General features: G+C 33.1%; 1 protein-coding gene across 1 annotated transcript in view; it reads right to left on the bottom strand.

The window, feature by feature from the left end:
- LOC117124960 overlaps nucleotides 1-14,292 on the bottom strand; it is a gene marked incomplete at its 3' end in the record, with an annotated part of 51,796 nt that overhangs the window by 1,777 nt on the left and 35,727 nt on the right. Inside the window, exons 4-5 of the mRNA XM_033271301.1 lie at nucleotides 7,527-7,553; nucleotides 6,955-6,984 (exon numbers count right to left, since the gene is read on the bottom strand). Of these exons, the coding sequence (XP_033127192.1) occupies nucleotides 6,955-6,984; nucleotides 7,527-7,553 (57 nt within the window). The remainder of the gene's footprint in view (nucleotides 1-6,954; nucleotides 6,985-7,526; nucleotides 7,554-14,292) is intronic.

Genomic DNA, 14,292 nt, shown 5'->3' with positions numbered 1-14,292 from the left:
TGTGATAGGCTGAAACATGACACTCTCCTCACATAGGTATTTGCCAGTCGCCATGATGAGACAAACATACCACAACATTTGCCATGAGTACAACCACCCAACATTGGCATCTACGAAAGAAGGTGGTAAAAAGCATACAAGCACCCAGCAAGACGTTAGCAAGAAACACTCTGGTTGTTTGCTGAAACTTGTAATGAAAGTTATACACACAATTTAAGGTGAGCAAAAGAAAATTAAGTGCATATCTCATCACTGTTCAGCCAGAGTACATGAAACAAATATATTGGAATGGTAAAAAAATATCAGCATGGTGTGTCAGTTTTATTAAGAAACAACAATAATACATTACACACTAGCCGACAGGAAGGCTTCAATCAAGTAACTAAAAAATCTGAAAATACTGTTAATTGATGAATGTCTTTTCAGATTAGTACATACAGTATCTCAGTATGGTATGTTATTGATAAAGCAGCAAATGCCAATGTTTGATAACATTTTTGATTTTTAACAAACCTGGTTTTGCATTATTGTAACTACTGTACTGTATTTATTCCTCAATAGGAGCAAATGACTGGCTCAGATGGATGTGATGCAAACAATTCCATCTGTGTGGACATGATGAAATGGACATATCCAATCCATGGTTAGCAGAAGGTGGTGATGCTCAGAGCTCTGCAGCAAGTGATTGAATCCAAATATTTCCAAAGAATTAAATTAAAATGATTTATCTAGTGATTTTTTTTTCTGAAGATATACTGAAATGCCACACACTTAAGTTTTTGTTTTTTACGCATCTGGTTTATATTGCAAATTTATAATAAATAAATAAATACTGTACCAGTATTACTTTACTTGTTTCACTTGCAAAATATCTTTAATATTATTAAATGGTATTATAGTCCCACTCAATCATAATCCTTTTGAAGCAAATATGTAACCCAAATTTAGAAAACAAATTGTGAGGATTAATTTTGAAATATGTAATGTGCAAAGTTGATAGTACAGTATGAAAATGTGGCTCAATAATACAGGAACAACTATTTAATATATGGCTTTGTACAGTCTTGTGTAAAGTTATTCTATGAAACTGCTTATTTTTTAAATGCCTGGATTATGCCTATGTCTGCATGCTGATCAATTTGGTATTGGAATTTAAGAAAAAGCTTCAATTTTTTTGCTGTACACCATTTTTTGTTTAGTATTTTAAAATACAGTAGTTGAACTTGCCTATGTCATGTCCAAAATGCCATTGAGAAATTGTTTGACCCTAACAAAATTTGACTTGCACTTACGGTAATGGAAAACACAACCATTCGGCATGTAAAATTAGATCGACTTAGAAATTATTAGAGTATATTATTAGTCGTCTTAGGCAAGTTTAACTGCACTGCTCTATTTATCATGTCTGATTGTCTTGTATTATTTACCATAGATTTCTTCTTTCATGATGATATTCAACATCCATATTTTTGGTGCTTCACTTAGTTATTGTTGTACATACAGTAAATTCAAGACTACTGGTGTTATTAAATAAATATTTTGAAACAATTTATCATCCTTGTACATTGCAAATAATTTATTACAAGTGTATTTTCTCACAGTTAATATAAAATTGTTTTACTATACACGATTAAAGCAGTCAGGTATTACAATATATATCACTGCATTTTACACACTCTATTTATTATCAAAATATTATATATATGGATTTATAGTTACTATAGTTTATACCAATGTAAAGAATAGGGAAGAACAAGTTACATTTATTCAATGTACACAAAATTCTAATTCATACTGTATTAGCTTAAAATTTTAAAATATGAGACGAGAGTGGGGAAGATACAAAAAACATTGTACTGTACTTAACGACAAAATGTTCAATAGACACACTTGTATACACAACATCCCAACAATAAAAATGATCTCATATTCTGTAATAATCTTGTTGCTATGGTGGTTATTGTAATTGCAACTACTATAACAACAATAACAACAACAATAATCGTAATAATTATAATAATGATAATAAAAATAATAATAATAATGATGATAATAATGATAACTATTATAATATTAATAATATGATAATGATGATAGTTATTATTTTTGTTAAGATTGTTATAATGAAGATAATGGTAATTGTAGTTATAATGGTACATAATGGTGATAATAATAATTATAATTATAAATAATAAATAATAAAATAATAATGGGAATTTTGCTGTAATGATGGTAATAATAACAATAGGTTTTGTAGAATAATTATAATTATTATTGTTATTACTGTACTTAAATGGTGATTGTGATGACCTTGTTTTTTGCTTTTAATGACTGTTTTTATTTATTTATTTATTTATTTTTTTAATTCTTTATTTTATTTTTTGCTTGCATTTTGCTTGATGTTGTGATGTGTTGTCTATTATATTTTATCTTACATTTTAATGATGTTTTTTTTAATACTGGATGGGAGTGGTTCTCAAACAATTGTTATAGTAATTAAGTTTACTTTAGAGACCAGGCCCTCCCATCAAGATTATTCTATTGTGCAATAAAAGAATAAGAATAAGAAATTAAAGATGATTTTAAGCGAAAGTACAACATTAAACAATGGCAAATCCTGGAATTTGGAATAGAAGCCGTCTCAGCCCCACCACTGGTTAGGGCTGATGCATGGCCGGCAGAACTAGGGGGGCCTCGCTTTTTGGGATTTATGGATTCATGGAAAAAAATCGTATGCAACTACTCAATTTTTTTTATGTATGTATACACACATAAGGCCTATCTACTATAATAACAGGGATAAATTTACCTGGCCGTTTTCAAGAGGGGAAAACCTTGAATTTTGAAAAACTTAAAAAGTAATTAAAAGACACCTCAGAAGTCGGGAAAACTCATTTCCCACCTTTTAAGAATAAAAATTTTCCCGAACCCCCCTTTTCTTTGGAGCTTATCGAAAAACCTTGAAATTTACTTAAAAGTAATTAAGATACCTCAGAAGTCTGAAAAACTCATTTCCCGCCATCTAGGATTCAAAATTTTTTCCGGGGAGAACCCCGGGACGCCCGCTTCTTTCTTTGAAGCTTATCGATTCATTGAAAAAACAATATGTATGCAACTACTAATTTTTTTTTTTATGTATGTATACACACATAACAGGCCTATTAATACTGTAATAAGAATGAGAAAGTTTACCTGACCATTTCCAAGAGGGGGAAACCTTGAATTTTAAACAACAAAGTCATTAGAAACCTAGCTCAAAAGTCGAGAAAGGACATTTCCCGCCATCTAGAAATCAAAATTTTCCGGGGGAGGACCCCAGGATCCCCTTTCCTTTTTGGGAAAAATGTTGACCCCTATCCCCCAGGTTTTCCCAGATCTGCATGATTCATATTCCCATTCATCTTATACATTTGAAAAACGTTCCGCCGGCCCTGTGAGGTACAAAATTTGTTAAGTCTCTGCTACTTCTAGATGGCAGGAAATGGCACTGACAGACTCAATATTTGAAGGTAATTTTCTTTTATTCCCATTCCCTCATTCAATTTTTAATCTGTAAAATTTATGGCGTCTCATGGTTGATATTCAGCCAATAATATTATGGATAGAAGATAATTCACCAAATTACCGTACTCTCGCGAATAAGTGCCCCATTTGAATATGCGCCCCTCTTGAATAACAGCCCCTCCTAACGTAAAAATTTCCTTGAATAAGCGCCCCCTTCTAATTTAAATAAGCGCCACGGCTCAATAATATCATAAGATAGCAAGTCTATAATCCAATCAATCCTGGGACTGTGGTTGTTGGCATGATTTGAGCTGCAGAGTGGAATCACATTCTTCTTAAGCCAATATCAAAATGAGGATACTTCTCTTGGACAGGTGGGAGCTCTGATCCCTGGACAGACAGTATATTTCCAACTTTACTCCTCTTTTTCTTTTTGCGACCTTTAGCACATTCTCATCTCTGATTTTTCAAGAAAAAATACAATGATCCTGCCATCCTGCTGATCTCGATCGGCTGATGGCCAACAAGCTAACCACTACCCACCACTACTAATTGCATTTGCTGTTATGTAAATATTCACAGCATTGTCATAAGCCATGTTCTCTGGATGATTATTTTTTCCGCCACACCAACAATCATAATGTCCTTATATGATTTTTTTTCACTCAAAAAGTGCCTCCTGAATTTAATAATTTCCCCTAAGAACCCTTCGATGAAACTTCGATTTTCATAAGCGCACCCTCAATTTCCATTGTTTTCATAAGTGCCCCATTTAAATAAGCGCCCCATTTGAATAAGCGCCCCTCGGAAAGTTCAAAAAATATTTTAAGCTCCCGGGCGCTTATTTGCGCGAGTATGGTAAGACATTTTGGATCTTAGAATATGACATAGACAGGAGGGGAAAGTAAATTTTACAAATAGGGAATTTACATTACCTCAGCCCCCCCCCCCCCCGATCTAATTCCAGTGATGCTTGAATGATTTGACTTCATTTCAAGAGACTGACCAATCACGATTGCAATAGATTAGTTACTTTGATCTCTTTCCTGTGCTCTATATAAATGAAATGGTAAAGGGGTTCTTTTGCTATTGCATTTTACTTTGTTTACAATGTATATGATTTGTTGATTGTGCTTTGAAAGGTATGTTAACCTATTTAAACTGTCTATTAAAACCTGCAACACCATCAATTGTTCCACAATTCTAGCTGAAAAATTAGAAGTAAAATTGTTCATTTAAAATACAATAATCATATAAGTTCACTTCGACAATCCACAGAAAATATTTTACTACAGTTAAGAACCCGTACATTATTTAAAACGGGAAACTATTCCCCCATAAGCCTATATTACTACAACAACAACAACGCCAGCGTTAATATGGTGACAATCAACCAGTCAACCGTATTTGTGTGCGTGCCAGAGTAGATTTGAACAGTTATCAAAAAACTGGAAACTGAACAGGAACTGAACATCTTAATAATTACGTTAGAAATTGGGATCAATGGTTCGTCAGTGGAGAAAATGGCATCCGGTTGAAGGCATTTTGTGTCGCTGATAGCAAAAGAGTATCACATGGTATTGTGATGTAACACTGTAGTACTCAATAAGGAACTTTAAAAAAGCTAGGTTTAATGACAATGGTAATTTGAGATTATTTCAAGCATTTATGGTTTAAAAAAGAAAAGTATAACCTACCAGTATAAATGATTAAAAATTCCAAAATATTTTCGAAGGCTTGCATTCAGTAACCCCATAAAAAAAAGTGTGTCAAAATTTAGATATTCCAAAGTGAATTTGGCTTTTCTTTTCATTTATATAATTTATCACTTATGAAATATGTCTCAATTATGTGTAAAATAAAAGATTACCCCAGTTTTTATTTTGGGAATTGTGCGCCAGACAGGGAGTCAGCTGATTCGCTCAACCATAACAAGCTCGTGCTTTGTGAGCAACAGGAAATTGAAACTAGGGCCAATGGTGAAAAAATTTACTAATAATGTAAGTCGATTACATTTTTGAAGAATGAATCTTTCAAAAAGACCTGTTTGCTGGTTTAGATAAGGAAGTGGTGATTTTAGAAGTGGCGGTAAATAGGTTTGTTACCAACCTTTGTCTTTTCTATACTCTCTATTCTAGACCAGGTCCTAGCTAGTAGTAGTAGTAGGCGTAGCCTAGCATAGTACAGTGCTGTAAGGATTACTACTGGAGCGACCTAGGTGCCAGATTTTTTCATACAAATTAGGGTATGTCCAGCCATTTGATAGTCAAAATACAGAGGCTATTATTATTACTGTACACTAGAAAAGAAAAGATGAAAAAGAAGATAGTCTATTATACATATGTGATGTAAATTGTAATTGTCTTCATTCTTCCAAAATTTCTCAACGCATTGGTGTTATTCGTTTTTACCAAATTCTTTCTCTTAGACTTAAGCAAATTCTTCTGTAATACCGTACTCGCGGACAACCGCCCCTCCTAACATGAAAATTTCCTTACGCGCCAAGTTTGAATAAGGCCCCCCCCCCTTCTAATCTCAAACAGCCGATGGCCAACAAGCTAACCCCTACCCACCACCACTGATTGCATCTGCTATTTTGCTCTTATGATATTCACGCATTCTTGTCATGAGCCATGTTCTCTGGACATCCTTTTCCGCCTAACCACCATTCGTAAATTTTCATCTATTTCCATAAGCACCCCCTCAATTTCCGCTCTGTTTTCATAAGCGCCCCGTTTTCATAAGGGCCCCAATTGAATAAGCGCCCCCAAAAAGTGCAAAAAATATTTTAAGCACCCAGGCGCTTATTTGCGCGAGTACGGTACCTTTTTTTCAATTATTGTAGAATTGTATGGTCCAATTGCACAGCTGCGCACCTTAATTATTTCACATGCTGATATTAAAACATTTGTTATTGACCTATGTAATCTCTTAACTGGAAGGATGTAAACCACTGGACTGGAAAGTCAAAACAAAAAAAGAAGAGAAAAAAATAAAAACCAATAACAAATTTATCACCTAAACGTCCTCGGAGGTTATTTTTGGATGTCTAGAACCAAGAAATGTTTTGGGGGTATTCTCCTGGACCCCCTAGGGTACTGTTATCTCAATAGGCCTCAATTTCCACCCCTCATCATCATCGCAAATATCTTTTGCATACTGTAATGTGAATTGACTCTCATGCCATGTCCATGTTGTTTTTTATAACCTGTTAGATTAACTTGATTGAGATTAATGTATGTCGTTTTTTTTAAAATTTAATAACTGATGTATTTAAAAAAAAATTGAGAGAAATATATGCAATGGAATGATATTAGCATCAGAAAGTTGAAAATCAGTCTTGGAGGTAACAGTAAATTAACAGAATACAAAAACATTCAGCAAAGCATCTAATATTTTAATTGCGTTTAACTAATGACAAGAGAATATGACACCACATTAAATACTTACTTCCTGGTATAACATCGGTAGACATCGATACTGAAAATTTAAAATTTAATATAATAATGCCAAAAATAATGTACTGTCTTAAGATACTTTCGAAAAGAAAATGACTTATGATGACATGATGACTAATAAACTCAACTCCGGTAAGATAAAATTATATTTTAACACTACGTAGATCCATAATTTATTAACGATTATAATACCAAACTTTTTTCTATTATATTTTAATATATGATGAGACTCAATAAAAATTGAAATATATTTTCCAAAAATGTTCAATATCTGATTCAGATTGTTATATTATTGGCTCTTCACAATAAAGAGCTGCTCTACACAAAAAACTGAACAACCTATGCAACTTCTAATTCCTTCAAAATTTTTGGGAGTAATGTTAGCACTGCAAAAATGAGAAGCGGTCATAGATGTCACCATAAAATCAATTCTATAATAAATATTAAGATTACAATGTGCAACAAATGTGAATGGATGAATTAATGTCAAATCAGAATATTATTATTATTATTTTATTACAGGATAATTACAGAAAAGTAACAATTAAATATTTGAACACTTACTTATTGGTACACCAATAGTAGTAGATGCTGAAAACCAAGAAGTTTCAATAAACGCTTGTACTTTAAAAGCATTTGTATATCCCAACCAATGGAATATGATGCAATAAAAGACCTCTTTTAAAAAACAAATACATGTATGAGAAAAAAAAGGTTATATAAAATGCCGTACTTTTTATAGCTAAGCTTTCAAATTACAACATTTCACTGGTAAGTTTATCCATCTGTAACACATACAGTGTTAAATGGTTTGGAAAAGGCATACAGCTGAATAATAATGCATCACATAAAATGAAAAATTTGAAATATTTGTAACAAACAAAAACTGTACTTCATACATTATATAACACCGATATTCAACTTTGGCCCGCAAAATAAATTATTTTCCCCGGACGATTTGTTAGTTGAAGATGTTAAAGAATTTGCTACAGAATCCAGGTGACTTTGACGTGACTAAAAATGCGTTTACTTAATCTTACATCCCGGGGGTTCACTTGCATACCAACCTTACGGGGGTATACTGCAGCCACTCCCAAGACATGAGACACTTGCGTACCTATTCTACTGAAAATTATTAGGGAGCTGATCTACATTTACCAAAATCCAGTATCGGTTGAACTACTATTATGGCCATGTAACCTAACAAATTAAACTGGTTCCTGATGGCAAATAAGTCCGCACTTATGTCTGTTCGTGATCTTTAAAGTAGGTTTGACACCAGAGTTTTTGGCAAAAAACTTTGCTAAAATCATGTAAAAATTATACTACTTTGATGATACACGACGGCGCAGGGACTGTTACAACTGTTAATGTAAAAGAGACACATAATGTAAAAAAATAATTGGTTAATGCATATGTAAAAAGGTTTGATGCTTAATGTAAAATAATAACGCATAATGTAAAAACTTTTGACGCATAGTGTAAAAACATTTTCTAACGCATAATGTAAGAACATATCAAAGCATAATGTAAAAACTTGGCATTTAACGACAAAAAGTATGATTTGTTGTGCTTACTGCACAAAAACCTCACTTTTCTATCCAAATACTTAGTTTTAACAAATAAAAACTTTTGTTTCCTCTGATTATCAGCGTCATCATATAATTTAAATGGTCACTAGTATGTCTTGTGTAGAAGATATGAAACTTAAGGTTCCGATAGATGGTGTGGATAATATTTCTTTTTTTTTAAACATTAATTTGAGGTTTGTTTATAATTAGTAGACTGTTAAACAATCTTAGATGGCATCTGAAAAGAAGCAAGCTTAAAATACAAAATGCATGCTTTACCAGAGAACACGAGAAGCACACACAATGACTGTGACCATTATTTTTCTTTTCACAGTCAACAAAGGGGGTGGCTAGCCACCCTCCTCTGCCACTGTAATTCCTGTACAGTTGCTTTAAATGAAAAAAAAGTTACTTAATTTCACTGATCTCATAACGTCATTACTTAGCCTAGACGAATGACACGAATATATCTGTTCCAACATTGCCAGCTTGTGTGTCAATAAAGCACTTAAAGATTTTGTTGTCATGCTAGGTCGATGCTTGATCTTGTGTTTTCAACAATAGAGAAAACTCTCTCAGTCACTACTGCTATGAAATATTACCGTAGCGCTCCTTGGTATAGCCCCAACTTCGCGTACAAGAATTTTCCGAGGTCGATAAATTTAACAAATTTTCACAAAAAACAAAGGAATTGTCTTTGAATTCTGCCGACTTGAAACTCTTCCAATTGCTTAAAACAGACATGGTCGTCGTGACGTTGAAAAGCCCATCCTTGTAAATTATTGTAAATAGCGTGATCCACAGATTCACTGCTAAAAATTACTTGTTACATGGCTACATCATGCAAAAAACTGGCCTAGCTTCCTAGGCCTACTAACTACAACTAAGGTATTCTCTTAATTTGATGCTCAAGTACAGACTGATTTCTTTGCTAGAATATTGCTCTTGAGGCTATTGAATCGTAGGACAATTGTTGAAATGCAACTGCCACCTCGCAAAATGATCATCATTTTCATGCACTAGGGAATACCCGGGTATAACCCAACCTTCCAAAATCAGGCCAATTTCGCATTCATGGGGGTGAGATTATACACGGTGAACTATGGCCTAATATTCCCTTCATCACATTGGTCAGTATTGGATATTTCTTACAATGTAATTTAAAAAAAAATTTTTTTATTCATCTATTTCTTTTTTAAATTCTAAAAATTGGGAAGTCCTAATTTTTTGGTGTTTTTGACATCGGAAATCGGGATGATTCTGATTAAATCAGGACGGTTGGCAGGTCTGCTTCAAGGGAACCAACCAAAAAGCTTGTACAAACAGCCTGTGAAGAATTATGGCACATAAATACAGGCTTTTGTCTCACTTGTGAAGGAAACCATACAGAAACTCTTTAAATATTCTAAATTAAAACTAAACAGAGATTTAATATTTTCTGAATTGGAAAAAGATCTACGTAACCATGATATATTTTTAGATGATCTGTCTGATATAGATGAAAAACTTTCAATCATCTTTGATAAATATTATAAAAAATACATTCAACAAGCATGGAATTTAAGATCAAATATCTATAAGAACATTAATACATAAGTGCAGACTGTACCACTGATATTTTATGTTGCTTATTTTTATTATTATTATTATCTTTATTATTATTTTTAATGAATTTGTATGATGGAACGTTGTCATTTGGCTTTATTTACCAAACATGGTTTGGTATGACTTTCATAATTAAGTTGTATTTTTTAATTTTTTTTTTCTTTTCAATTTTCTGTTGATTTTTGCCTTTTGGATGCACCATCATTTTAGATGTGTGCCACTGTAATAAAAGTGATTCCAAATAAAAACTAAAAACTAAACTAAAAATCTCTCTTGACTTCCACAGGATCATTCATGCCAAAAGTTACATTATACAAGTTTATTCCCAGTAAAGTTTGTTAATCAGCTGTAGGTGTACTCCAATTTCTTATTTATTTATTTAGGCACACAATCCATGTGCCAAGGATGGTCAATAGCGAATATATCACCGTCCTACTTGTAGGCGACAATCCCTTACACAAGACAAACATACACACACGATGCTTTACACAAGCTAAATCTCAATATGAGATTTAGGAAGTGGAGTTGTTTTGGTCGTGAGAAAAAATTCTGCAACACTGACAGGGATTGAACCTAGGACCCTGGGATTGGAAGGCAAGCATCTTAACCACCAAGCTATTCAACTCCACTTGCAAATCATGATACAGTATATCAATAAACTTACTGAAATTATGTTACAAAATTATGAATGAATACATTAAACAAGCATACTATTAATATTCTTATATGAAATCATTAAATGCATTACAATATTTTATCTACTGTGCAATATGAAACAAAACAGTTACAGTAATTACTCTACATCATTTAATAATAATAATTTTGGCTTATATAGCGTATTATGCTAAAGCCTCAATGTGCTTAACAATAAAAACCAGAGCCTTGCAGGCGTCAACGTTCCTATGCATGATACACGACTTTTAGAAGTATATATACGTGTAATATATATATATATATATACATACATATATGTATATATATACGTATATATATATATATACACATATACGTATATATATATTCATATATATATATATATATATGTATTTATACATATGTATGTATATATATGTTTATGTGTGTGTATATATACTTATATATAAGTGTACATTATATATGAGTATATAAGAATATAAGTGTATATATATAAGTACAGTATATATATAGGCCTATATAAGTATATATGTAAGTACGTGTATTATATATGTATATATATATAAGTATGTATATATATATATATATTATAATGTATATATGTATGTATATATATATATATATATATATAGGCCTATATAAGTATATATGTAAGTATGTGTATATATGTATATATATAAGTATGTATATATTATATATATATGTATATATATATATATATGTGTATGTATATATATGTATATATATATAAGTATGTATATGTGTGTATATATGTAGATATAAATATATACACATATACGTATATATATATATATATTCATATATATACATATATATGTATTTATACTTATATATAAGTGTACATTATATATAAGTATATAAGAATATAAGTGTATAATAATCCACATGCGACTCCTCTTTCTACTCTTTGCCAAATGTGGGCCTCTTTACTATCTAATAGTAGCAAAGTTGTTGTAGATTTGTAAGGGTACAATGTGTTAATGACTTCATAAACTTGAGTATTTGTAAAAACACGGAGGATTGAAAGTTGGCAAGTTTTTGCTGGCCTATTTTTATCCTCATTTTGGGCCTTGCGGGGACTTAGCAGGGGATGTAATTTCCAAAATGGTTACATGCATGTGAGAGTCCCGGCCACCTCCTAGCAATGCGGAGCATCGTTTTAATGTACATCCCCGGCTAAGTCCCCGCCACACCGCCGTAGTCCTGGGAAAATGCCTCGCTAATAAATGATTGGAGGATAAAACCTACTTGAAGGTTTAGCCTACAGTAGGTCTGAATCGGAGAAGCAACGTGAGAGCTAGGCCAAGGAGATGAGGTTCCTTGATGGAAGCACTACGCGTGCGTATCACTTAGCAGTTTCCATGGAAGTTTGGACTACAATTGACAAGTGCATAATCTGTCTCTTATACACATCTAGATGTGTATAAGAGATAGATTTTTCAGTGGGATTGAGCACTGTTTCACAAAAAATTGAGATATTTTTTTTTTATATATATATATATATATATATATATACATACATACATACATACATTATAGCATACATACTTATATGTACGGTTGGGTCAAATTTGTGTGGTGGTTGAAAAATACAGGGGGAGTCTTTATGGCCCAAAATAGTGATTTCAGACTACATTTGTAATGTAATTCGACAGGCAAATTACAGTAACATTTTTAGCAAATTTCTTTGAAAAAATATCGTAGGCATAGGGCCTAGCTACGTATACAGTATTTTCATTTTACAGTACGTATTTTGGAACGATATCGGAAGTGGGGGTGCTGTGGCCTGCTATTAGGACTACAATTTATTTGAAAATATCTTGGGTCCGATCGTCCACACCAGTTGGGCCCAATCGTCTATCACCCGAAGTTTTCATTACGATTATCAAGAACGTACACGATCTATGCCCTGGGCTAGGCTTAGCTTGCTGTCGTCACTCTGCTACGTATACTACACAGGGCCGGCGGAACGTTTTTCAAAGTGGGGGGGGGCCCACTTATAAGATGAATGGGAATATGAATCATGCAGATCTGGAAAAACCTAGGGGATGGGGGAAAAGGAAAGGGGATCCGGAGGTCCCTCCCCCCCGGGGAAAATTTTGATTTCTAGATGGCGGGAAATGACCTTTCTTGACTTTTAAGCTAGGTTTCTAATGACTTTTTTCTAAAAAATTCAAGGTTTCCAAAGAATAGGGGGAAAATTTTGATATCTAGAAGGCGGGAAATGAGTTTTCCCGACTTCCGAGGTGTCTTTTAATTACTTTTAAGTTCTTCAAAATTCAAGGTTTTCCCCTCTTGAAAACAGTCAGGTAAATTTATCCCTGTTATTACAGTAGATAGGCCTTATGTGTGTATAAATACATAAAAAAAAATTGAGTAGGCCTAATTGCATACGATTTTTTTTCCATTAATCCATAAATCCCAAAAAGAAAAGGGGGGGGGGGTCCGGGAGTTCTCCCCCCTGAATATTTTGATTCCTAGAAGGCGGGAAATGAGTTTTCCCAACTTCTGAGGTGTCTTGTAAGTTCCTTAAAATTCAAGGTTTTCTCCTCTTGAAAACAGTTAGGTAAATTTATCGCATTGTTATTACAGTAGATAGGCCATGTGTATATACATACATAAAAAAGAAATGAGTAGTTGCATACAATTTTTTCCATGAATCCATGAATCCCAAAAAGAAAGGGGGGTTCTTCCCCAGGAAAATTTTGATTCTTAGAAGGCGGGAAATCGGTTTTCCCGACTTCACTGAGGTGTCTTTTAATTACTTTTAAATTCTTTAAAATTCAAGGTTTTACCCTCTTGAAAACGGTCAGGTAAATTTATCGCATTGATATTACAGTAGATAAGCCTTATGTATGTATACATACATAAAAAAAAAAATGAGTTGTTGCATACGATTTTTTCCATGAATCCACAAATCCCAAAAAGAAAGGGGGGTCCGGAGGTCCTCCCCCGGGAAAATTTTGATTCTTAGAAGGCGGGAAATGAGTTTTCCCGACTTCTGAGGTGTCTTTTAATTACTTTTAAGTTCTTTAAAATTCAAGGTTTCCCCCTCTTGAAAACGGTCAGGTAAATTTATCCCATTGATATTACAGTAGATAGGCCATATGTGTGTATACATACATAAAAAAAAATTGAGTAGTTGCATACGGTTTTTCCATGAATCCATAAATCCCAAAAAGAAAGGGGTGTCCAGGGGTTCTCCCCCGAAAAAATGTTGATTCTTAGAAGGCGGGAAATAGACCGTGGGTTGAGGATCGAAAACGTTCAATTCTGTGACCCACCAATCCGGGCTACCTGGCTTTTGCACAAAAATGTCAATACTATTAAATTGTAACATAATTTGATTGTCGGCAATCGTGAATTTGGGGAAACTGTAAAGATGTGTATAAGAGACAGCATTAATTCTCCTTTATATTTATTATTTATCTTACTAAATCAAGACTACAAAATATTATTTGATGAATAATCTTTTCACA

Source organism: Anneissia japonica, unplaced genomic scaffold, assembly GCF_011630105.1.
Source record: "Anneissia japonica isolate Jap-2015-1 unplaced genomic scaffold, ASM1163010v1 scaffold13067_len103162_cov114, whole genome shotgun sequence".
NCBI classification, from domain to species: domain Eukaryota; kingdom Metazoa; phylum Echinodermata; class Crinoidea; order Comatulida; family Comatulidae; genus Anneissia; species Anneissia japonica.
Note: the sequence above shows the minus strand (reverse complement) of the source record. Positions and strands in the feature narration are given on the sequence as shown.